Below are 26,261 nucleotides of genomic sequence, written 5' to 3' on the forward strand. Positions count from 1 at the left end.
GGGATGCTGTGAACTGCATGAGTCGGAAAAGCATCAACAGTGAGATATTAACGAATTCTCAGGAAAGAAAGTTAGAGCCACTTCCTTGCCCATCTGTTGGCTGACTTGCTGATGCCCACCTGCCCACCTGCATGTTGAGGTCTGTCTTAGTCTGTGTGGGCGCTGACAGGATGGCCGTGACGGGGCAGCAGTAGAAGTTGGTTGCCTGGAGTCCTGGGGCCCGGGAAGTCCAGGCCTGGGCACCCATGGACCTGGTGTCTGCTGAGAGCTGGCTCCTTCTGTTGGTCCTCACGTGGCAGAAGGACAAAGGGACAAAGGAACCTTTGTAAGGTGCCTGGCCAAGGCCTTACCGCCTCTAAAGCCCCCCATGTCGGCACACGCGGTGCAGATTTCGGCTATTCAGTAAGAAACTCCGAAGTGTGCCATGAAAAACACTAGCGAGTACTGCTGTCATTGCAGATCTGACATGCAGTGGTGGGCAGAAATAGGCTTCTTTCTTAAAGATGTGTTCCTAAATGAAGCAGCTCCGTGGGCATGCAGTCGACACGCAGTGTGACCCGAGTGACAGGGAGCCAGCTTGTACTTGTGCCCACCGACTCCTCATGCCCACCGACGTCTGCTGGTGGAGCTTTGTGTTCTTGGGTGTGGGTCTCAGCTGCAGCTTTAAAAGTGCTTCTTTCTGAATTTTATCTTCATTGAATTTGAAGGGAATGGCAACAGCTCTGAGACCGAGCGAGCTTCCATCCACCAGTTCATTCTCTAGATTCCTTTAGTAGTGGTGACGAAGCCAGGCGGCAGCCATGAGCCAGGAGCTTGCTCTGGGTCTCGCACGAGATTGGCAGGACCTGAGCACGGGAGCCCTCATCTGCCATCCCTGGTGTGTTAGCAGGAAGCTGGATCGGAACCGCTGCTCCAGGCTAGGATGAGGTGGGATGCAAGTGTTGCAGGTGGCGGCTTAACCCGCTGTGTCACAGCACAGTCCAGCAGCGTCGGAATGCTCACCTACTTTTCTTTGCCAGAAAATCTCTTCTTGGCTGTGTGTCCCCTCCAGTCCCAGGAACCGTTTTTTTTTTTTCTAGAGGATTGTCTCATTTCTTCCCCCCACAGATTTAGTGAGGCAGTTAGATGGCCTAATGGTCACTCCCAAGAGCAGAGTCTGGAATCCTTGAGAGGAGCCAGCTGGGGGAGTAACTGTTGCTCAACCATCACTGATATCCACCAGTTGGCGTACTTTGTTTTGGTGTGTGTATTTTTAAAATTTAAAATTTGTTTGAAAGGCAGACCCATGCATACACACACACTTACATACGTCCCCTGGCTTCCTCGCCAGTTGCCTGCGACATCTGGAGCTGGTCCAGGCCCTCAGCAGCAGCCTGGAGTCGCCCCTGGGTCTTTGCTGTGGGTGCATGGGTGCCCAGGCCTTGTGGTCACACTGGCCTCCCAGGGTACGCAGCCTCAAGCACGGAGCAGGTCTTCACCCGAGTGCCATGACCTGCCCCTACAGCCTGTTTTGTGCCAAGTACGTGAAGAGCTATCCAGTTTTTGTAGTTGCTCTTGTGTCAGTTTAATTAAATTTTAAGTTAATGTTCAGGGTCATATAATGTAACATTAACCATTTTAAAGTGACTACTTTGGGGCATTTAGTGCATTCACAATTTCGGGCAACTGCTGCCTCTCCCTAGTGGAGAGTGCTTGTCTCCTGAGGGGAAGCCTACATCTATCCGGCTGCTGCTCCTGTGCCCCACAGTGGCCCCTGAGAAGCCGCCTCTCTGCATTCCCTCTCTGAACTGACCTGTTGGTCCTGTCCTCTTGCTGGATTGTAGGTTCGGGTGGCCGCTCATGTCTGATGTCTTTCCCATAGCGTGCTGTCAGGGAGGTCTGGTGCGGTGTTGTGTGGGCTGGTCCTTTGATGCAGGGACACTTCAGAGTTGGCTTGTCCATTTGTCTCTTGCTGGGTGCTGGCTGGTTTCCACATGTGGCTGGTGTGAGTTGTGCTGCTCCATGCATGGCAGCACATATGTTGGATGGTCCCTGTTTGTAGTAGGCCGTACACCTAGATAGAGTGGGAGCCCGGTCAGGTGACTTTTCAGCGTTTCCTCCCCTTCTCTGCTGGCCGATGCCTGCTTCGCTCTTCTGATCACAGTCCCCTGGTTGTACATGGGCGTGCAGGGCTGCTGGCACCCTGGGCTGGCACCCCGGGCTGGCACCCTGGGCTGGCACCCTGGGCTGGTTTTGACTTGCATTTCCAAATGACTGTTGATGTTGACTGTTGGTTTGTATGTTCACAGACCATTTGTGAATCTTCTTTCAGAAGATTTGAATCATTTGCCTAGTTTTTCTTTTTTTAAGATTTATTTTTATTGGAAAGGCAGATGTACACAGAGTAAGAAAAACAGAAAGGAAGATCTTTCGTTTGATGATTCACTCCCCAAGTGAGTGCAATGGCCAGAGCTGAGCCGATCTGCAGCCAGGGGCCAGGAGCCTCTTCCAGGTCTCCCACGTGGATGCAGGGTCCCAAAAGGCTTTGGGCCGTCCTCCACTGCTTTCCCAGGCCATAAGCAAGGAGCTGGATGGAAGCAGGGCTGCCGGGATTATGGGATCTTGGCGCGTTTAAGGCAAGGACTTTAGCTGCTATGCTATGCCACCGGGCCCCTTTGCCTAGCTTTTAATTGGACTGTTGGTGACATGGTGGAGTTACTTGGATATTGTAGATGTGAGAGAGTCTGTTCGATCTGTGGAATGATCTAGAGACTTGGCATCTTGACAGTCAGGTCTTCTAGTCCGTGCATGTGGGCAGTCTGTTCTGTTGGGTCTGACTCAGTTTTCAGTTCTGTTACTTTTCGTAGATGACTCATGTTTGGTGATGAGGTGGAAAATGGAGATTAAGTGATTTTTTGCCACCTTCTTGAAAAAGACAGCTGGTGAAATGCCTCAGTTTTCTTTGACATGGAAGCGAGTTCAGCAGGGAGACTGGCGCTTTGACGAGCTCTGGAGCAGCCCACAGCTGGCAGGCGCAAGGCTGCTCTTCCCGATAAGCCAGCTGTGCCCACTCGACGTGCTTGCTGAGAACTGGGCTCTTAGGAAGGCTTTGGCAGGGTGTTGTGCCAGCTAGTTTTTTTTTTTTAACCATTCTTCAGCTAAGAACTGTAATTACATTGTCAAAATACTATTTAGAGTATTCTTTTCAAGGAATAATTACGGTAGTATGATGAATATATTAAGCTCATCACATTTTATGTAAACACGAGCATGAGTTATTTTAATGGAGTTATTGCTGTTGTTTTTGGCTTTTGTTCTTTCCTAATCTGTAAAAATAATAGTGAGATTTTGAGGAACCTTGTAGTGCTTGCAGTATTTACTCAGAGATCAGCTGATAAGCTGTCGGGTAAAGTAAACTGTCTTTTGTGCTGATCTGGAGTTTTTTCTTCTATGATATCATTAAACCTTTTCCCTTGCAGAATTGTGCTAGATTTTAGTTCCCGATGAATTGCTGAGTGTGTTGGCTTTTTTTTTTTTTAAGATTTATTTTGGGGCCTGGCACAATAGCGTAGTGGTTAAAGTCCTTGCCTCGCATGTGCTGGGATCCCATATGGGTGCCAGTTCTAATCCTGATGGTCCTGCTTCCCGTCCAGCTCCCTGCCTGTGGCCTGGGAAAGCAGTGGAGGACGGCCCAAAGCCTTGGGACCCTGCACCTGCAGGGAGACCTGGAAGAGCTCCTGGCTCTGGGCTTCGGATTGGCTCAGCTGCAGCTGTTGTGGCTGCTTGGGGAGTGAACCATTGGATGGAAGATCTTCCTTTCTGTATATCTGCCTTTCCAATAAAAATAAATAAACTTAAAAAAAAAAAAGATTTATTTTGGGCCTGGCACGTTAGCCTAGCAGCTAAAGTCCTCTCCTTGCATGCGCTGGGATCCCATGGGCTCTGGTTCTAATCTTGATGGTCCTACTTTCCATCCAGTCCCTGCTTATAGCCTGGGAAGCAGCTGAGGATGGCCCAAAGCCTTGGGACCCTGCACCTGCAGGGGAGACCCGGAGGAAGCTCCTGCCTCCTGGCTTCAGAGCAGCTCAGCTCCGGCCATTACAGCCACTTGGGGAGTGAACCAGTGGTTGAAAGATGTTTGTATCTCTCCTTTTCTCTGAATATCTGACTTTCCAATAAAAAGAAAAGATTTATTTTTGTATCTGAAAGGCAGAGTTAAAGGGAGAGGGAGAAAGACCAAGAATCTTCCAATTATTCTATTGGTTCATCATGAAAATGGCTGCAAGGGCCAAAGCGAGGCTGCCCCCCGGAACCAGCAGTTTCCTCCAGGTCTCCAGTGTGGCCGCGAGGGGCCCCAGTGACATGGGCCATCTTGTACTTTCAAAGGCGTGTCTGCATGGAGCTGAGTCAGAAGTGGAACAGCTGGGATTGTACTGCTGGCCAAATGTGGTGCTGGCACAGCGCAAGTTGGCTTAATCTACTGTGCCGCCATGTTGGCCCCCAGATTTCAGTCTTTAAAAGTTCTTACTCAGCTGAAAAAAGTTAGCATTCTTTTGTTATGAACTTCTAAGTTCATCATTGACTGTTAAAAAAGAAGGCTTGTCAAAGTAGAGAGAGCTCGGCAGGATTGTCTAGCGACTCAATGCGATTCCCTGTGTTCTTGGTTCATGTCCCGGCTGCTCCACTTCCCACCCAGCCCTCTGCTGGTGACCTGGGAGAGCAGTGGAGGACGGCCCATGGCCTTGGGCCCTGCACCCGCATGGGAGACCCGGAAGAAGCTCCGGGCTCCTCGGTTCAGATTTGCTCAGCTCTGGCCGTTGTGGTCACTTGGGGAGTGAACCAGTGGAAGGAGATTTTTCTCTCTCCTTATCTGTGTAGACCTGACTTTCCAATAAGAATTAAACAAGCAATACAAAAAAGCTAGAAAGAGCAAAGGTGGGCATCACCGCTGTGCAGGCTGCCGGAGACACAAAGCTGGATGTGTTTGTGGCCAGTGTTTACAGTGTGTACGCGTTTACAGTGTGGCCAGCATGCGGGTGCTTGCAGTTGGGGTCCGGTGGAGTGTTTGTCTCCACGTCTCTGCCTTCTGGACTTGCAGTGCTCAGCTGCAGTGATCTGTGAGCGCGGCAGCCCTGCCCCGGGCCCCGTCCTCTGCCCTCCTCAGGAGCGGTCTGTCCTTGAGGCTTGGAGCAGGCCGTCCAGCGGGGGAGCTGGCAGGGCAGGGCAGAGGTCCTGGGGCAGCAGGTGCAGAGGCAGGAGCTGGCCCTTGCTGTCTGTGCCCCCTCATCTGAGAGCCCGGCTGGACAGCCTCCCCCAAGTCTGTCTTTCTGCTGCTTCACATGAGGCAAAACCTGGAATTTTTAGCTCAATTCTTCTGTTGCTTTTTACCTGCCCCGATCAGCTCTGATTTCTGTCCTGGGAGAAGTTATCTCTTGTTTTTGCCAATCCTGTTTTACCACGTAGAGGCTCTGTGATCTTGGAAAAGTTATTTAACTATCTTATCCATGGTTGATTTTTTGTAAAGTGCTAATGTTTATAAAAAATGTATTTATTAGAGACTAAAACCTCACCTGGCATCCCATGAGTTCCAGTTCTTGTCCCAGCTGCTCCACTTCCCTTCCAGCTCCCTGCCTGTGGCCTGGGAAAGCAGTTGAGGACGGCTCAAGGCCCTGGGACCCTGCACCACGTGAAACCCCCGTAGAAGCTCCTGGCTTTGGAGCAGCTCAGCTCCCACTGTTGCATCCCTGGGGGAGTGAATCAGTGGGTGGAAGATCTTTCTCTCTGTCTTCCCTTCTCTCCATAAATCTGATCTGCCTTCCCAATACAAATAAATACATGTTTTAAAAAATTATCAGACAGAAGATAGAGACAGGGAGAGAGACCTTAGTCTCCCATCTGCTGATTGACTCCCAGAATGCAGCAGCCCCGTGTGGGCCGGCCCGAGGCTGGAGCCTGGAATGCTGTGGACTCTCCCTGGGGTGGCGGGACCCCGGCTGTTTGCGGCATGATTGCTGCCCCCAAGGGGGTCTGCAAGCTCAGACAGCTCTGGTGAGGAGCGGGAGCTGAGTGTGGAGCTCAGGCTGTCTGCTAGGGGACGTAGATATCTTAACCTGGGGCTTAGCCGCCTGCAAATGACATTGCAGTCGCCCAATTTAATTGTGAACTGCTTGCGTGCTTCAGTCTTACATCTTGTTGGTTTTGTATCCGTGTGTTGGAGGCCATACTAAATTGCTATGCCTTTCTGGTTGGTTAAAGTCATTTCATAGTGACTTTTAAAAAGAAGTTTCTACTAATGCTTCTTTGTGTTAAAGTTTATTACATTTGATTTTAAGGGATCTAACTTTCTTTTTTTGGGCTAGCATTTGCTTGATTTTTAAATTTAAGTTTCAAAGGCAATTAGATAGCAAGAAGCAGAGAGAAAGAGATCTGTTTCCTCTGCCGGCTTACTGCCCAAGCGGCTGCAGCAGTCAGAGCCAGGCTGATCTGAAATGCAGGGCAGGAGCTGCTTCTGGGCCTTGCACATGGGTGTTGCTGCCCAAGCCCTCGTGCCATCCTCCTCTACTTTCCCAGGCCATTAACAGGGAGCTGGATTGGAAGTGGAGCAGCTGGGATTTGAACTGGCACCCGAATGGGATGCTGGTGCCTCACACAGGGGCTTAATTAATCTGCTACATAACGAGGCTGGCCTCAGCCCAATAAGTCTCTGTTTCTGTATTTCTGGCATTCTGTAACCATATGTTTTTGCTTAACTGTTTTAAATAGTATGTAGCTAAAGTTTGAGAAATTCAGTCTAATTATAACTTGGTTGGGCACATATTCCATGGATAATTAATGTAATTGCAGGCATGTTTGTGTTTGCACTTAAAATTCTTAAGAAGTTAATTTTGTATAGAGCATTTTGTTTTGGTAAGTCATATTCATGTCATGCTCAAGTTTTATATTTAAAATAAATTAATGAGCTGGCATTGTGGTCTGGAGGGTTGAGGTGCCACCTGTAGCATTGACGTCTCATCTGGGCACGGGTTCAAGTCCTGACTGCTTCACTCCTGGTCTTGCTCCCAGTTAGGACGTCTTGGAAAGCTGTAGAAGACGGCTCGAGTGCTCGGGCTCCTGCTCTGACCTGGCAGAGCTGGAGGGAGCGCCCGGCTGGTGATGGGCCCAGCCCTGTCCATTACAGCTGTGTGGGGAGTGAGCCAACATGTGAGACATCCATTTCTGCCTGTCTCTCTCTTGCCTATTTAAAAAGAACAAAAAGCAGAAAAAGGAGCTTCCTATTTAATAATACAGAGAGTTTTTCTTGAGAAATATGTTTGCTGTGTTTAATGGTGTCTTTTACTTTTCTGTGCCCAGCTTTCCGCTGTGGCCTACAGTTCTTAGGCAACATAGCCTCGAGAAACGAAGATTCGCAGGCTGTTGTCTGGATGCACGCCTTCCCGGAGCTCTTCATGTGAGTGTGCTGTGCCCTGTGCTGCGAGGGTCAAGGGCAGCGTCCGGGAGAGGAGTCCTTGGCTGGTGTGCTGGGTGGGACTGGCCGGGAGGAGTGGGCGGCAGTGCGGAAAGGGTCCCAGGCTCGATCGAGCTGGCTGGGGGGTGCACACGTTTGTACAAATCTAAGCATTTCTTGAGCCATGTGGAAAATTTGAGTCTTCAGTTTACTTTGGGCAAAACAAAAACCCTGGTTAAGGCAAATAATCTTGTGGACACAGAAATTTCTAAGAAAACAAAATACAAAGCATCAACATATGGGCAGTCGGTTAATGCTTGAGTTACTGTTTGGGTGTGTCCTCTGTACATGCCGTCTCTTTATTTTGTTAAAGTTCATTGTACAGTTTAGATAATGAGTTTAAATCTTAATAGGTTTTAAAAAGAGTTGAGCATCAAGGGGAAAGGTGAGCAGGAATTAAAGGTGTGCCAGGCAGAGGGGGGTACACTGAGAGAAGCCCCCATGGACCCCGGCTCTGGTGCCCGTAACTGAGTCCGCGCTGGTTCCTGTGGCAGTGAGGAGCAGAGGGGCAGCTGGCTGTGTAGATGCCCCTCGTGGGGCAGTTCCTGTGTTACCTCTGCTGTTACTCAAACAGTGATTGCTGCAATCCCCATTTGGACAGATAGGGACCTGAAGCTTATGGTCAGGAAATTTCACAGCTAGACTGTGAGCCCAGTGCTGCTTCCTGGGACCAAATGCCGTCTGCTTTGTTTTTGTGGGTGGTTTGAGTTCAGCTGTGACATTAGGAACACAAAGCTGAGCTGTGGTTCACACCTAGCCCCCTGAGCCTGTCTTCTGCTTCTGTACGTCGAGTTGAAGGTGTGTGCTGTCTGTTAGGCTTGCACTTGCCAGGAATTGTGCTTTGATGAAGAAAGGGAATTAGATTGCAACTGCAGGAGTAGATGTTTATTTTTGAGAATTTATTCCTTTGAAACATTTTGGGCACCCAGCCTCTTCTGTGTGCCAGGTTGTGAGCTAGAGGGTTGGTGGCAGCAGTGGCACAGCTGCATTGATCACTCACAGAGATTCTGAGCTTGGTGAGTGGGACAGAGCAGCAGAGCAGCCCCTGGTGGTGGAGGTGAGCAGGAGTGTGGAGGGGAGCAGGCGTGTGGAGGGGAGCAGGCGTGTGGAGGGGAGCAGGAGTGTGGAGGGGAGCAGGCGTGTGGAGGGGAGCAGGAGTGTGGAGGGGAGCAGGCGTGTGGAGGGGAGCAGGAGTGTGGAGGGGAGCAGGCGTGTGGAGGGGAGCAGGCGTGTGGAGGGGAGCAGGCGTGTGGAGGGGAGCAGGAGTGTGGAGGGGAGCAGGCGTGTGGAGGGGAGCAGGAGTGTGGAGGGGAGCAGGCGTGTGGAGGGGAGCAGGAGTGTGGAGGGGAGCAGGGTGGCCTGCAGCGGAGGGTCTGAGGAGTCCGCTGGCTCATTGCTCTGCACCTCGTGCTGCTGCTTCCTCACTAAGACCCTTGGAAGAGGGAAGGGCTTCCGTCACATCTGCTGGCACACTCCCCAAGTGGCTGCAAGAGCCAGGGCTGGGGCCGAAGCCGGGAGCCGGGAGCCGGGAGCCGGGAGTCGGGAGCTTCTTCTGAGTCCTGTGTCAACTTATGAGTGTAGGAGTAATGTTCTTGTTTAGAACACAGAATAGTGAAGTATTGTGCTTGTTTAATATATGGAATAATGAAATAATATACTTGTTCCATTTCATCAGATTTTTAAAAACATGGTGCACTGGTTTTGCTGATTGCCATGTTATGATCAGACTTTATCACACTGTTAAGCTGATCACACTCTCGTTTCTCTGGAAGCTCTTGTTTAAACCATCCAGACAGGAAGATTGTCGCCTACTCCTCCATGATCTTGTTCACCTCCCTTAATCCTGGAAGGATCGGCGATCTGGAAGAAAACCTCAACATTGCCATCAACGTCATAGAAGCTCACCAGAAGCAGCCCGAGTCAGAATGGCCGTAAGTATCTGGTTAGAAACGCAGCTGCCGAGGGACACCTTGGCACTTGTGGATGTTTCAGTCAAAATTTGAGTCGTGGCTGTGGCAGCTACATTACAGCTTAACATGTTGACCTGGTTAGCAGAGTCTTGAAGCAGAACCTGTAGAACTTGTCAAGAGATGTGAAGTCAAGCTTGCACTGGGCTTCGAAGGGTAAGAACTTGTCAAGGTAGTCCTGAAGAGAAAGGGTTTTCTTAGTGTGTAAACAATGTATGGAGTGCCTGGCCCCCAAGTGTTAGCATCAGTGACAGCTGGTGCAGTTGGCAGGTTGGCCCGTGGGGGCAAGGTACGTGGTTCTCCTTGCTCCCTGCCCCGGCAGCAGGCTCGTGAGAAGTTCCCTGTGTGGTGGCTTGGCTGGCACTGTCAGATTCTCCGACCTCACAGCCTTTGGCCAAGCTGCAGGTTTTGTTTGTGTATTTTGCTTTCTCCTGAGTTGCCGTGTCAAGCACACACATAGGCCAAGGGTGACCAGGAAAGCTGCAGAAAACGACATCCTTCTAGGGTTGGACAGCTTTCCTCTAAGTGCTGGCCCCAGTGGCCCTTTGCACACACCAGAAGGGCCTGGGTGATTGCAGTTGAATGTGAGGTGCTCTGTGGCTCAGAGCCGCTTCCTGGCAGCCTGTCCAGTAGCCAGTATTCCTGTCCAGCTGTCCAGTATTCTGGGGGATGGGGCAGGAAGCTCACTGCATGGCCTGGATGGCCTGCCCGAGGGACAGGTGACAGAAGGGGGTTCAGAAGCCACCCTCTGCCCTCCCCCTGTTCCCGCTGTCAGATGAGCCCCTGGTGAAGCTTGGGCCTGTGAGTGCCCGGGCAGCCTGGGGGCCGCGCCCAGTGTATCCTGACAACACTGAGCAGGAGACGTAAGTCTGCCATCAGGGCTTGGAGGTGCTAGGCCTGATCTTCTGTCACCAGTTGACTCCTCAAATGGTTCTAGTGGCTGGGGCTGGGCCAGGCCGAGCAGGAGCCTGGAGCTCTGCCGGGTCTTGTGTTTTGATGGCAGGGTGTCTTCATTGCGTTCCCGCCGTGTTCACGGGGACTGACGGGAAGCAGCGTGTCTCCTGCGAGGTGCTGTCTCATAAATTTGGGCATATTGTGCTTGCATTTTCATCTCAAATTGTGTTTTGATTTCCAGTGTGATTTTTCTCTTGGTTATTTAGGAGTTTGTTGTTTATGTCTCTCCATTTTGTTCATGTCTCTCCATTTCATAAGTGTCCTTTCATTATTGATTTCCATTTTTACCCAGTGATTAGAATGCACTGTGGTGTGCCTTTGGCAGCGTTGAGGCCCGTTGTAGCGGCCTAGGGAAGGCTGCTCTGTCGTCCTGAGTGTGTCTTCAAGTCGTCGGCTTTCCTTCTTGATCTTCAGTATCTGAAACGAGTTGTTAACTGTCTTTGCTGCTCCTTCTTCTGTCCTTGTTTCCGTGTAAGGGCAGCCTGAGTCAGCAGCCAGTCAGCTCACTCAGAGACATTTATGGCAGCTGAGTTGTATCCGTAGTACTTGAGTCTGTATTTTGGCAGCATGGAATAAAAGGGAACATTTAAAAGTTATCTTAGGCTAGCTAGATCATTAGTTGGAAATAATAAAAAAAAAAGAAGAAATCCATAAAGTGATAGTGTTGAGTGGTGCCCTGTCTGTCCAGGGGCTGAGCACAGTGCTTCTCCAGAAAGGCTCAAGGAAAAGCCATATTAAGAAAAACACCTTGAACTTCAAATTTTTAATAAGTATTTTTGTATATTTTTAAAAATTATAAATATTTTTAGTACCGAAATAAACTTTATATCTTAATCTCATTTTTCCATGGCTAAAAAATTTGTTTGCTTCCTTGTTATTTGTTTATTTTTCTATTTGAAAAGAGAGGCAGGAGGAGATCTTCCATCTGCTGGTTTAGTCCCCAGATGGCTGCAATAGCCAGGCCTGAGCCACGCCGAAGCCAGCAGCAGACTGGGTCTGGTTCTTCCGTGACTTGGCGAAGGCCCAGGTGCTTGGACTGTCCTCCACTGCTTTCCTAGGCACGTTAGTAGGGAGCTAATTGCAAGTGGAGCAGCTGGAATTCAAACCCGGGCCCATGTGAGGTGACTTAGCTTGCTGTAGCGCCCACCTTTCTCTTTGGCCTTTGAAAAGTCACCTTGTACTTTGGCAACCAAGCGCTGAGATTACAGAACACCCAAAGGCTTCTGACAGATTGTTATTTTTCACTGTTAAATATGAACTTATCTCTGCAAATCTGGTAAGCCCGCTTTCTGTCCCAGGATTATAAGATAGATGGTACCAAATTCTAACCTCTTAGAATCCACATTTTTAAAATACAGATTCATTCATTTTATTGACTCGAAAGCCGGAGTGGTGGGGGATGGTGAGGGATACCTTCACCCGCTGCCATGGCCAAGGTCAGGCCTGGCCAGGCTGGAGCCTGGAGCCTGGAGCCTGGAGCCTGGAGCCTGGAGCCTGGAGCCTGGAGCCGGGAGCTCAGTCTGCCCTTGCGTTGCTGTCCTGGACGCGTGAGCAGGAGGTGGAATAAAAGTGGAGCCCTGGGACTTGCTGCTCCGGCTTGAGGTCACGGTCGCTCAGGTGGTGGCTTGAGTCACAGTCCCACAGTGCCAACCCCTGGGGGCTTCTATTTTTTCTTTCTTTTTTTGTTTTAGGAAGGGACAAACACGACTCCAGTGAGCGTGAGTCTCTGGCTAAACTAAGGCATGTATGGATGAAAAGTTAGGCACACCTTAGTCTGAATTATTGGGAGAACCCTACATGAATTCAAGCATTTTAGTTTGCGTTCCTCTGAAGTTGGTAGCCCAGTAAATATGGTAGGGTGGAAGTGCAGCGGAGATGTGTGTGTTTGTGTGTCTACACATCTTTTTGAGACACGTGGAATACTTTGCAGCATCAGTAGAAGCATTTCTTGTGTGAGCATGTGCCGGGAAGGTTGTAAGCTGAAGCACAGGTGTATTACCCAGCTGGGTGCTGGCAGGCAGTGCTGACGGCCCTCTGCGCTCACACTGTCATCCTTGCCTGCCCCAGTCCTGCTTCCAGGGAGGCACATGCTGCTTCCAGCAGGGGTGGCAGCAAAAACTGTGGAACCAAGGTTCTCAAGTGAAGGTTTAGGTGTGTTCTTGAAAGAAACAGGATTCTGTTATCCAAAGAAGGAAAAAGCTATCCATGGGACGAAAGGAGTCAGACTTGGCAGGAACTCAGAGAACACTAGTAATTCTACGCTGGGCACCATGGCTCAGTGGCTAAATGCTCACCCTGAATGTGCCGGGATCCCATATGGGCACCGGTTCATGTCTCAGCTGCTGCACTTCCCAGCTCTCTGCTATGACCTGGAAAAGAGTGGAGGATGGCCCACACCCAAGTGGGAGACCTAGAAGAGGCTCCTGGCTTCAGCTTTGGATCAGTTCAGCTGTGGCCATTGCAGGCATTTGGGGAGGAACCAGTGAGCGGAGGAGCGTGCACTCTTTCTCTCCTCTCTTGCTCTCCTTCTCTCAGTGGCTCTGTCTTTCACATATAAAATAAACAAATATATAATTTTAATGGGTGGCTAAAATGTGTGCATGCAGAGCTGGCACCATGGCATAGTAAGCTCGGTGTTATCTGTTTGCCAACATCCCATGTGGGCGTTGGTTTGTATCCCAGCTGCTCAACCTCTGATCCTGATCCAGCTGCCTGCTAATGTGCCAGATGATAGTTTGAGTTCCTGGGGCTGTGCACCCACATGGGAGACCCAGAAGAAGCTCTTGGCTTTTCATCGGCCTGGTTCAGGCTGTTGAGACCGTTTGGCAAGTTGGCCAGCAGGTGGAAGATTTCTCTCTCTCTCTGTCTTTCCTCTCTTCTTTTCAAATAAAAATAAAATAAATCTTATTGCCCAGAGACCTAGAAGTAGCTCTTGATTCCTGGCTTCAGAATGACTGAGTTCCAGCTGTGATAGTCATTTGGGGAGTGAGCCAGTCAGTGGAAGATCTCTGTGTCTCTCCTTCTGTCTCTGGAAATCTGCGTTTGAAATAAAAATAAGTGGAATCTTTTTAAAAAAAATAGGATAGATCTTAAAAATAAAATGTGTATTCAGTGATTTTTTGCATATTAGTATTTGTGAGATTGCCTACAATATATGTATTTTCAGATTTATGACTCTTTTTTCAGAGAAAGAGGCACGGATAAAGCTTATTTTCTTATTTTAAAATATAATGTGTGGGTTGGTGCTGCCATGCAGTGAGTTAAGCCACAGGTCGCAATGCCAGCATGCCATGTGGGCACTGACTGAAGTCCTAGCTCCCTGTTAATGTGCCTGGGAAAGCAGTGAAAAATGACCCCCATGAGAGACCAGGAAGGAACTCCTGGGTTCTGTTTTTGGCCTGTCCCAGCCCTGGTTATTTATTTCTTTTTTTTAATTTTATTTTTAATATTGTTTATGTGGTTGAAAGGGATGCATGCCCATGTGGCAGCCCCGGTTTTATTGCAGCCATTTGCGGAGTGAACCAGTGGATGGAAGAACTCTTTCTCTGTAACTCTGCCTTTGAAATAAATAAACAAAGCTTTGAGAGACAGGCAGGGAGTAAGAACATGAACATGGAACACGGCTGGTTCAGTCCCCGGATGGCTGCAGCAGCCCTGGCCTCAAACCCTGAATCTGTGTATCACTCAAGGCTCCCGTGTTGGTGGGGGACCCAGAGCCTTGGTCTTGCTCCTCCGGGGGTGGGTGTGCATCGGCAGGAGGCAGGAGTCGGAAGCTGAGGGAGGCTTGGAACCCAGGCACTCCAGCAGGGTATATGGCCGTAGTAGTCTCTAACTGCTGTGTAAAATACCTGGTTTCGCATTTTTTATAGGGTTATTTATTTTTTATTTGAAAAGCAGAATTACAGAGGAAGGAGAGAGAAAAAGAAAGATCAAGCGGTCATTCATCTTATGGTTTAGTGTCCAAAATGACCACGAGGCCAGATCTGGGCTGCTCCAAAGCTAAACATGCTGAGGCCAAGGTGGGAGAATCCTGAGGATGGCTGCCAGGCTCACCCTCAGCTCCAGTTCCTGCACACTGGTCTAATCTAGCCTGCCCTGTCCCCGGCTTGTGCGCACTGGTGGGTAGTGCAGCCTAGCCTGGCCCTCCCTGTCCCTGTTTCTGGCTTGTGTGCAATGGCAGATGCTACAGCATGGTCAGGGAGACCCCCAGAAACCCAATTAGCCTTTGCCCAGATCTGGCCCTCATACACGCCAGCTGGTGATGTAGCCCAGCCTGGCCTGGCCAGCCCAGCCTCATTTCCTGCATGCACTGGTGGGTATTTTGGCCTGGCTTGATCTGACCCAAGACCTGGCTCTCTAGTGCACCAGTAGGTACTGCAGCCAGCCCTCGCCGTCCCCAGACCCAGCTCTTTTTGTGTTTGCAGGTGCTGTGATCTAGTTGGGGAGACCCCTGAGGACCCCTTTCAGGCCTACCTCAGCCCCAATCCAGCTGACCCGACCCCAGCCCCCACTCGTCTGTGCACTGGTAGCTGCTATGGCCTGGCTTGGCCCACCCATAGACCTGCTTTTTTTTTTTTTTTTTTTTTTTTTATTTTATTTTTTTTTTTAAAGATTTATTTTTATTATTTTTTATTGGAAAGGCGGATATACAGAGAGGAGATACAGAGAGGAAGATCTTCCATCCGATGATTCACTCCCCAAGTGAGCCGCAACGGGTCGATACTATGCCGATCCGAAGCCAGGAGCCTCTTCTGGGTCTCTCACGCGGGTGCAGGGTCCCAAAGCTTTGGGCCGTCCTCGACTGCTTTCCCAGGCCACAGGCAGGGAGCTGGAAGGGAAGCCGGGCTGCCGGGATTAGAACCGGCGCCCATATGGGATCCCGGGCGTGCAAGGCGAGGACTTAACCACTTGCGCCACCGCGCCGGGCCCTTTTTTTTTTTTTTTTTTTTTTTTTTTTAAAGATTTATTTTTATTATTTTCTCATTGGAAAGGCGGATATACAGAGAGGAGAGACAGAGAGGAAGATCTTCCATCCGATGATTCACTCCCCAAGTGAGCGCAACGGGCCGATACTATGCCGATCCGAAGCCAGGAGCCTCTTCCGGGTCTCCCACGCGAGTGCAGGGTCCCAAAGCTTTGGGCCGTCCTCGACTGCTTTCCCAGGCCACAGGCAGGGAGCTGGAAGGGAAGCGGGGCTGCCGGGATTAGAACCGGCGTCCATATGGGATCCCGGGCGTGCTAGGCGAGGACCTTAACCACTTGCGCCACCGCGCCGGGCCCTAGACCTGCTTTTGTACTGCTGGGTGCTGTGGTCTAGTCATGTCCATCCCGAAGAGCCCCTACTCGACCTTCCCCCAAGCAGTGCCCTCACAAGCTCTGGCAGCTGCTGCAGCCCCTGGCTGTTGTGTGTGCAGATGGGTGCTTTGGCCTGACCCAGGGAGGCCCTCTGGATTTCCCCTCTAATGCACCCAGTTTCAGCTCTCTGGGTTTCCTGCAGGTGCAATGGCCCAGTCCATGGAAACCCCCAGAAATCATATGTCAAAGAAGCCTTTAGGGCCTGCGGCGTGGCCTAGCGGCTAAAGTCCTCACCTTGAACGCGCTGGGATCCCATATGGGCGCAGGTTCTGGTCCCCCGGCAGCCCCGCTTCCCATCCAGCTTCCTGCTTGTGGCCTGGGAAAGCAGTCGAGGACGGTCCAAGGCCTTGGGACCCTGAACTCGTGTGGGAGACCTGGAAGAGGTTCCTGGTTCCCGGCCTCGGATTGGCGCAGTACCAGCCGTTGTGCTCACTTGGGGAGTGAATCATCGGATGGAAGAACTTCTTCTCTGTCCTCGTCTCTGTATATCTGACTTTGTAATAAAAATAAATAATTCTTAAAAAAAAAAAGCCTTTAGTAACCCCCATTCCAACTTGTCTCCAGTTCCCCAACACTTATGGTGGTGTGGTGGCTCCATCTGGCATGTGCCCATGATGGCATGGTGGATACTATGCCCCTTTGCCCCCAGATCTTTTTAAAGAAGAACAGAAAAAATGCAGTAGGTGACTCTGTTAGCACAGTGGTGTAATCAACACAGAGTTGGCATTCACCAGGCTGACTGCCCACCAGCCTGTGGCAGCTTTTCTCCCAGCTGTGTAACACTTGCCTAGGCACAAGACAACCTAAGCTGTTGCCTACAGCTGGGGTTTACTGCTTTTTAGAGATTGCTTATTAAAGGCAGAGTGACGGAGAGATAAGGAGGAAGTTAATTCATGTTTTCATGTAGTTTGAGAAGAGACCCAGAGTTTTTCCCAGGTTATGTTGGAGAGGGTATGGAATTTTGCCCCCAGGGAGCTGCCACAGTGTTCCTGGAGTTCAGCATCACTGCTCCTTGGGGAGCCAGGCGCCCCGTTGTTCCTGTCTTCCAGGGGTAGGGGTTGACTCTGTTGCACTCAGCACATCCTCTGAAGAGGCAGGTGCTCTGGGTGTCATCTGGGTCCGGATGGAGCCCTGAGGCCTGGGGTTTTGAGTGAGGCTCCGTGGGGGCCACAGGAGGCTGAGTTTGTGCCCATTGGCATATACGGATATATGTTGCAGCTTGATGAACTATCTAGACTAATGGGAAATTGCTTGAAATTCTTATCAACTCTTACTATTAGAAACATTTTACATCAAAGTGTTCATCAGCTGTTTTAAAGATTGTAGAAGAAATAGAACGTATGTTGAATTTGTCTTCCGTATGAAATGAGTATGTTTTGCGTGTTTTGATTATACTGGAAGACCTTCCGTTACATTGGAAATGTGTAAGTGATGAGCCAGTTGTCAGGAGACTCAGCATTCTGGAGTCAACTCTGTTACTGTAACTTTATCTTAGGGTATAAATAGTATATTTTAAGTTCTTAAAGTTTTTTTCTCATATGGCCTCTGGTAAATAGGATTCAGAATTAATTAATACTATTCTGTCTTTTTAACTGTCACGGTGGTACTTTGAAGAAATGTGCCTGTAATCTCTGCCTTGGGGCTTTCCTAGTTGATGTCTTAAGTTCAGGTGAGCACGCTTGACAAGGAGGATGTTTTCTTGGTAACTTTAGAACTCGAAGAGTGGATCATCAAGCCAGGATCCATCACTGCCCTGCTGGCATTTGTAAAAAAAGGCCTGGCATTTTCATTTCTTCGGATTAATTGGAGTACTAAGCTTCTGTCTTGTGTATATGTGAACTCAAAATTGAATTTCATTTTACATTAATCTACAAAAGGTGTTTTAGTTCTTAGATAAAAATTATAGTAGGTCCTTCCTCTTAGTTGAGTCAATAGATGGTTGGAAGTAAAGAGGAGAAAAATGTCCTGAGTTTTCTCCCTTTTAGTGTTTTGAAAAGTGGTACTTGACACTCAGGATGTTTAGGATGCCAGCACTCAAAAGCTCGGTGGGTGCAGTGCTGCTTGCTGTGTGCAAGGTTGCCAGGGAGGTGTCGGTGTCACTGTGTTCCTGTAACCAAGCTGTTTTCTCCCTTTCTCCTTAGGTTCTTGATTATTACAGACCACTTTCTGAAAAGTCCGGAATTGGTACAAGCCATGTACTCCAAGCTGAGCAATCAAGAAAGGTAACCCCAAACCAGTGTGGTTTTGAGTATTTAGTGTCCCATGCAGAGTATCTTGTGCACGTGCCTGAGAAGCTGTGTGGTTTCCTGCTTGGCACAGCTCCCTCAGGACATGCTTCTGTGTCAGTAATGGTTCTAGATTGGTTGGCTAACATTACATCTTAACCACAGCAGGCAGCGATGGACGTACAATTGCAGGATCCAGGTTGGTGCCATGATTCAGTAAAAGACATATTTTTTTTAAACGTTAAGAACAAAATGTATGCTTGTGCATGACACTGACGTTGTAGTTGTGTACTTGCATTTGTTCTTAGCACTGTGTAATGATTTGGGATGCACGCTGCTAGGCTTGTTGTTTCCGATCGGTCGTTGAGACGTCTGTCCGTGGTCTCACACTGCTGAGTGTGAAGAGGAGCAAGCCAAGGGGAGCACGGTGACGGTGTGCCCCGCCTCCCTCACGTGACCAGCCCGTGCTCCCACCTGCTTGGAGGTTTTTGACTTGAGTAAAATGATCTGGAGAATGCCTGTCATTGCCATGGTGTGTGTTCTTTTCAGCCTTTTCAGAGATGTTGCCTTAGAACAGAATTATTCAGAAATCACAGATGTAATAGTTGGAGTCTTAAATGTGCTTGCATTCTGGCTGTAGGCACTGGTGTTTAGATGACAGTGGTCTTTGCAGCTGCTCTCGTGGGTCTGCTTTCCAGCAGCTAAGCTGCATGTATGTAGGCTTCTGTTTAGAGGACGTTTTCATTTAGTTATTCGACCAAAAAGGAAAATTTGTGATTTTAAGATTTGTTTAAAAATCCAGTTTCCCAAGTATATGCTTACTCTCACTGTGAGGAGTAAATGATTTTTAAACATCAAATAAATAGCATGATGTACAGTGCTACGATGTAATAATTGCTTTGTTGTACAGAACACCTGAATACTAAGAGAATGCATAGTTTAGTTGTATTTCATTGTTCAATTTCATTGTTCAAGTTTGTATTTTGTAAGATCTATTTCTCTGAAAGTGCTCCACACACACACACACACACACACACACACAGGTGGAGAGTCTGGGGAGAGAGAATCTTCTGTCTGCCGGAAGGGGAAGGAGAAAGCGAAGATGATTTGTCATCTGCTGGCTCACTTCCAGAATGGCCACACCAGCCGGGGCGGGCCACGCTGATGCCAGAGCCAGGAGCTCTGCCCAGGCCTCCTGTGTGGCTGACACGTGCCCCAGTGCTGAGGGCGTAGTGGACTAGCACTGTGGTTGCCCCTTTGCAGGTGGGTGATTAGCCTGTGGGTACAAGATCAGTCGTTGTTTTTTGTATTTCTACCAAATGATCTATTACACAAGTAAATGAAAAGGATAGGCTGAAAGTTTCCATTTTCATTTATGAAGGTATTGTGATGAATGGTCCCTTCTTTATGCATGGTTCTTCTCCCAGGTGTCCTCCTCCACGTGTGTTTGCTTTCCAAAGTGCAAGTGCTGGCATCACACTTGTCACACCTGCTTATTGTTGTCACTCGGAGCTGTTCAGTTGGTGCCACAGGGCAAGGATTTGATCCTTTTCTGATGTGGCCACACTTGAGGCAGCACTGAACATCCACTCAGAAAGCATGAAGGAGGGAGTGGATGTCTGTCTTCCAGTGGAGCTTCTTGGAGAGTGATGGCGGGCACTGAGTCTCCCGCTGCTCCTGCTCAGCTCCCCGGTGGTCGATTGCTCTCAACTAGTCTTGTCACCATCGCCGTCTCAGCTTCTCACGCTTTTCCATCACTAGTCACAAGATTACTTGCTCTCATGTCATCTTTAACATGGCTTTGATACTACAGTCTTTATAAAAAATTATGGGGATGCACACATGATCTAAAATTTACCTGTGATTACCCTTTTAAAAAAAGATTTGTTTACTTTTTTATTGGAAAGTCAGATACACAGAGAGGAAGATTGTCTGTTCGCTGATTTACTCCACAAGTAGCCACAATGGCTGGAGGTGAGCTGACCTGAAGCCAGGAGCCAGGAGCTTCTTCCAGGTCCTCCCACATGGGTGCAGGGTCCCAAGGCCTTGGGCTGTCTTCTATTGCTTTCCCAGGCCACAAGCAGGAAGCTGGGTGGGAAGTGGAGTAGCCAGGATATGAACCAGCGTCAATATGGGATCCCAGTGTGTGCACGGTGAGGACTTAAGCCACTGTGCTATCATGCTGATGGACTTGTTAAGCATGTAGTTAGTAGTATTCAGTGTGTGTGGCCTGTCAGAACTCCTTTTTCTTGCAAATCTGAAATTCTTTCCCCCTCCCCTGAGACTGTTAACTGTCTCTTTCTACTCTGTCTCCGCAGTGGCCATTAGGTGCCTCACCTAAAGGCGGTTAATCCCGCGCTATCCATTCAGTGCAGTGCTCCTGAGGGTCACCGTGTGAGTGTGCTGGTCATGTGTTTATCTGCTTTGGAGATGTGTGTACTCAAGCCCTGTGCCTTTTTGAGTTGGGCTTTTCTTTGGTTGTTGTGTGTGAGGTGTTCTTTGTACCTCCTGGATGTTAATGATATCAGATATATTTGCAGAATGTTCTTCCATTCCATGGGTTTCCTCTGAACTTGATTGATATTTCCTTTCACTGCACAAAATTTAAAATTTTGTATGTAGTCAAACTTATTTTTATTTTGTTGTATATGCCTTTGACGCCATATCCAAGGAATCAGGACCAAATCTGTTGTTAGGAAGCTTCTGTATTCTTTTTATTTTAGCTTTTGCAGAATCGTAGTATTTGTTTTGTTCTTTCCAGTTTGATGCTAACTATCATGGGCAGTAAGAGTTATACAAATGACACAAAACAATTGGTGCCAAGACAAAGTGAGATGCAGGGCGTCAGGGTGAGGAGGCGGTGGTGGGGCGCTGGCAGGGCAGGGTGGGCTGGCAGCCAGAGTTCCTGAACCTACACCCAGCTGAGGGCTGCCCTGGCTTCATTTTACCCAGCAGCCCTCAGGGGTCTCGGTACATCTCTGCAGGGCTCCGATTAGGGTTGGTGAGAGAGAGAGAGAGAGAGAGAAGAGAGAGTGAGAGAGAGAGGCAGGCAAACGCAGGGGAGGTGGAAGCATGTCCAGGACCCTTCACGGGCAACCTCTGTGTTCTGAGTTTCATTGCTTTAGGTCTCACAGCTTGGTCTTTCATCAATGTTATGTTCATGTGTGTGGTGTACAATCTCGAGTTTTAATGTCAAACCAAGTTTCTCTCCTCTGTGCATCAAAAGGCTAGTCCCTTTCCCATTGAGTGGTCTTGGCATCTGTGTGGCAGAGCTGGTTTCTGCGCTTTCTTGCCTTAGATCCGTTGGTCTGCTGGGGCCTGTCTCTGGCCTGTTACCCTCTGCTCAGTGCCTACAGCTTTGCTGAGTGCTGAGATCAGAAGCTGAAGTTCTGCAGCTGCTGCCCTCCGCTTGCCCAGCCTCACCCCTGCTGCCCTCCGCTTGCCCAGCCTCACTCCTGCTGCGTCAGCTTGCCTGCCCTCACTCCTGCTGCCCTCTGCTGCCCTCCGCTTGCCCAGCCTCACCCTGCTTCCTGCAGCACACTGGAGAAGAGCCCCCGCTCGGCTCGGGGAACGTGGGGGTGTGGGTGTCCCAGGCAGGGGAGGGCAGTGGAGTCCCTTAGCCACTTTGCTGAGTTCCTGCTGCGCTGCCCTGTTGGTGACAGACATTTCTGTGTAATCGTCCGCTAGAGTCGGAGTCTCGAGTGGAGAATGCAGGCTAAGCCTGTCGGTGTGACAAACAGCTGGAAGGACATGCGCTGGCTTTTGTTATTAGAAAACAGCAAGCAGTTAAGCTCTGTTCATGTTTTATACCTACTTTGACAATAGCAGTAGATTACCTATAAGTTACAAACACTGGTGTTGTGTGATGTAGATTTTTTTGTTGATTTAAAGATCTTTGAGAGTACCAAGCCTATTGTTTGTTCTCTGCCGTTCTTTTCAAATTAAACTTGATCTGTTGGATTTCTCGCACTGGATGCTGAGGACCCCAAGGTGGCCTAGCACACCAGCCCTGGAGAAAGAGATCCTGCTTTTAGTAGTACCCGTTTGTCCCTTGGGTACGGGTGTGTCGTTTGGATGTGGTGGTCAGCTGAGCCTGTGGGGCAGTGTCCTTGCACTTCCCGCTAGTCTGAGGGCAGTCTGCCTGATGGGGGGGCGGAAGCGTCTGCCCGCTGTGTGAGACGCTGCGGATCAGGCCTTCCAGGACTGTGCCTGTAAGTCAGGACACTAACACACTCAGCTTACCACAGTATAAATCTAAACTGCTAAAGAGCCACTTCCACCTTTTGTGCTGTGGGTGTTAGTTTCTTTTTCTGTGTTATCAGTGAAGACATTAAAAGTCTTTTCTTTACATAATTTGAAGTGCCTTGTGATAAGGGAGTGCTGGCAGTGCTCTGCATGAGGCTGTGGTGTCTGCGCTGCTTTGTATGGCTGCTGCTGCCCGTGGTCCTGCCTGCTGCCCGTGGCCTGGGCTGCTGCCCGTGACCCTGCTGCTGCCCATGGCCCGGCCTGCTGCCCGTGTCCCTGCTGCTGCCTGTGACCTGGCCTGCTGCGCTGCTTTGTATGACTGCTGCTGCCCGGGACCCGGATGGTCCTGCTGCTGCTGCCTGTGACCCGGCCCGCTGCCCGTGGCCCGGCCTGCTGCTGCCCGTGGCCCAGCCTGCTGCCCATGTCCCTGCTGCTGCCCATGGCCCGGCCTGCTGCCCGTGTCCCTGCTGCTGCCCATGGCCCGGCCTGCTGCTCATGGCCCGGCCCGCTGCCCGTGTCCCTGCTGCTGCCCATGGCCCGGCCTGTTGCCCGTGGTCCTGCTGCTGCCCGTGACCTGGCCCGCTGCCCGTGGTCCTGCTGCTGCCTGTGACCCGGCCCGCTGCCCGTGGCCCTGCTGCCCGTGACCCGGCCTGCTGCCCGTGGCCCAGCCTGCTGCCCGTGGCCCAGCCCACTGCCCATGGTCCTGCTGCTGCCTGTGGCCCAGCCTGCTGCTCATGGTCCTGCTGCTGCCTGTGGCCCAGCCCACTGCCCGGTGTCCTCTTGCTGCCCGTGGCCCAGCCCACTGCCCATGGTCCTGCTGCTGCCCATGGCCTGGGCTGCTGCTGTGTGTTTCCTTCCATTGATGTCAGGATTGTTTGATAAATGCTTAATGAATAACTGAAGAACTGAATGACAATCCCTCAGTTTTATTAGAAGATAAATTTTAATGGAGATAGGTTTTTTGCAGTTTTTGTTTTGTTTTGTTAATGTTCCTTCTTTTTTTATTTTTTTTAAAGATTTATTTTTATTATTTTTTTATTGGAAAGGCGGATATACAGAGAGGAGAGACAGAGAGGAAGATCTTCCGTCCGATGATTCACTCCCCAAATGAGCGCAACGGCCGATGCTATGCCGATCCGAAGCCAGGAGCCTCTTCCGGGTCTCCCACGCGGGTGCAGGGTCCCAAAGCTTTGGGCTGTCCTCGACTGCTTTCCCAGGCCACAAGCAGGGAGCTGGAAGGGAAGTGGGGCTGCTGGGATAGAACCGGCGCCCATATGGGATCCCAGGCGTGCAAGGCGAGGACTTTAACCACTGTGCCACCGTGCCGGGCCCCTAATGTTCCTTCTTCATTACAGATACACACAGTAGCAATTTAATTATAGCACCATCTTTTTTGAATATGTATTTGACCATTTAGGATGAAAGAAAATGGGGCCCGGCGTACACAGTGCCAGCCCCCAGAGGCCTTGTTTTACTGATGGTTGTAACTGTCTGCTGCCTCACCCATGAGCCTGGTGGTCTTCCTAGCACATCACAGGCTCCAGACCCCTCCTGTGGGTTCGGTGCCTGCCTGGTGTGTAGCTGCCACTGTGACTTAGTCCCCTCCCATGCTTGCTGGTGATTGCTGTCCTTACTGAAGTTCTTGCTGGTCTCATGGCCCTAGCTTTGTTTTCCAAAGAACATCCTGTTAGTGAAGAAGGCAGCACCCTGCTTCTCACCCGTCCCCGCTCTGGCACTGGCTGTCACTCTGAGACTCAACTGGTGTTTGACCCTGCCTACAGAGCTTTCTTGGCTGCATGCGAGCCTGCCGTACCCGTCCTTTGCTAGACAGCTACTAAGATGGATTCTGCAGCAGCTGATTGGGTCTTGGTCAGTTCATATGGGGCATGCCGTTTGACAGTAGTGCATATGAAGTAGTTCAAATGTAGGATCAGAAATTGTTTGAGGGCCTGGCACGGTAGCCTAGCATCTAAATTCCTTGCATGTGTTTGGCTCTGACCTGAGTGCCAGTTCTAATCTTAGTGGCCCCACTTCCCATCCAGCTCCCTGCTGTGACCTGGGAAAGCAGTCGAGGACGGCCCAAAACCTTGGGACCCTGCACCCATGTGGGAGACCCGGAAGAGGTTCCAACTCCTGGCTTCAGATCGGCTCAGCTCCAGCTGTTGCAGCCACTTGGAGAGTGAATCAACGGAGGGAAGATCTTCCTATCTCTCCTCTTTGTATATCTGACTTTCCTTTAATATATATATATTTTTTTTCCCCTCAAATTACTTCACATGCAATTTTTAAAATAAAATATACCCTAATTTTGAAGCAGAATTCTATTTCATCAGAAGTGCACAAGAGGTAGAATGCTACTATTTGTCATACTTTCTAAGAACTATTCCAGGTGGTCCTTTCTCAGCTGAAAGAAATGAATACTCCACAATCCATCTCATTTTCCCTAACTGTGCAGTATATTTAGTACACGTTTTTTTGATGTGGGAGTGGAGACAAAAGAGGACTATAAAATTATCATTATTTACTTATTAAAGATGTATTTGAAAGGCAGAGTTAGAGCTTTCTTTTTTAAATAATAAATTCATTTTATTTTAGAGTTAGATCTTTCATCTGCTGGTTCACTTTGCAGATGGCTGCAAGGTCAGGAGAAGCATCTTTTAGGTCTCCCACATTGGTGCAGGGTCCCCAGCACGTGAGCTGTCTCCCACATGGTGCAGGGTCCCCAGCACTTGGGCTGTCTCCCACATGGTGCAGGGTCCCCAGCACTTGGGCCAGCTCCCACATTGGTGCAGGGACCCCAGCACTTGGGCCGGCTCCCACATTGGTGCAGGGACCCCAGCACTTGGGCCACCCTGTGCTTTCCTGGGTTCATTAGCAGGAAGCTGTAATGCAAGTGGAACAACCAGGACTTGAGTTGGCACCTCTGTGGGATGCTGGTATTGCAAGAGGCAACTTAGATCTGCAGTGCCATGACACTGGCCCTATAAATGATTTTTTAAATAAAAGATTTGTTTTTATTTTTAGTGAAAAGACATAGGATTTATGGAGAGGAAAGAAAGAGAGAAAGATCTTCCATCCTCTGGTTGGCTCACCAAATTGCTCCAATGGCCAGAGCTGAGCCAATTCAAAGCCAGGAGCCAGGAGTCTCCTTTGGGTCTCCCACGTGGATGCAGGTCCCAAGGCTTTGGGCTGTCCTTTGCTGCTTTCCTAGGCCACAAGCAGGGAGCTGGAAGGGAAGTGGAGCAGCTGGACACATACCAGTACCCATATGAGACCCCGGCACTTGATAGGGGAGAATTTAGCCATTGAGCCGTGGCACTGGGCCACCCATAACAAAATTTCTTACTTGAGTTATGACTAGATAGGTTGTCCTCTGGGTGACTGGTTTAATTTAAGGGATAGATGATGGCGAGAGGTCTAAGGAGTTGGAGAGATGGGCAGGGTTGTCCCAAAACCAGACCTAGGAGTGTTTAGACCAGCTCTTGGCAGTGGGAGCTGTTGACGGGTGACTGGTGGAGCCAAGTCACTGAGCTGTCCTGTATCCTCAGATGACACCAAGCGTCACGTGCATTTTTCAGTTTTTTCCTCCGTGTTTTCCCTTTGCTGTCGCTCCCTGCCCACCTCTTGTCGTGTCTCATGCTTCGCAGCTCTTGTGCAGCACAGGGCTGTGCGGGTAAGGAGCCCAGGAGGCGGCTGACAGAAGCTGGCCTCTGTGGGAGCTTGTCGAGAAGGCAGAGCCTGTCGTCTGTAAGGTGTTTGCATCCTTCAGATGCGGCTCACTGACTTAGGCCGCAGGACAGCTTTGCTCCCCTCCCCCTGTGGTCTTTGGCTTCTGCCCACCTCACCTGCAGATGCTTCCAGGTGCTTGACTAATTACAGCCTTTTGTCCCTTCCTTCACAGTGCTGTCTGTGGCTACCTGTGGTTTAATGTGGTGAAATGATCCCTTTCTGTTACATGGCCTGAGTAATGGCCAGCTGGTGCTAAATTCCCTGAAGTCTGGGGCATGACCGACTCCTGGCACAGGCGCCGCA

General features: G+C 49.9%; 1 protein-coding gene across 1 annotated transcript in view; it reads left to right on the forward strand.

Moving 5' to 3' along the window:
* The window catches only part of ATXN10 (ataxin 10), a 126,201-nt gene that overhangs the window by 23,729 nt on the left and 76,211 nt on the right, over positions 1–26,261 (forward strand). The window contains exons 4-6 of the mRNA XM_040987435.1: positions 7,330–7,426; positions 9,256–9,414; positions 17,901–17,981. Of these exons, the coding sequence (XP_040843369.1) occupies positions 7,330–7,426; positions 9,256–9,414; positions 17,901–17,981 (337 nt within the window). The remainder of the gene's footprint in view (positions 1–7,329; positions 7,427–9,255; positions 9,415–17,900; positions 17,982–26,261) is intronic.

The sequence above is a fragment of the Ochotona curzoniae genome, unplaced genomic scaffold (genome assembly GCF_017591425.1).
Source record: "Ochotona curzoniae isolate NIBS_2020 unplaced genomic scaffold, NIBS_Ocur_1.0 contig_1014, whole genome shotgun sequence".
NCBI lineage: Eukaryota > Metazoa > Chordata > Mammalia > Lagomorpha > Ochotonidae > Ochotona > Ochotona curzoniae.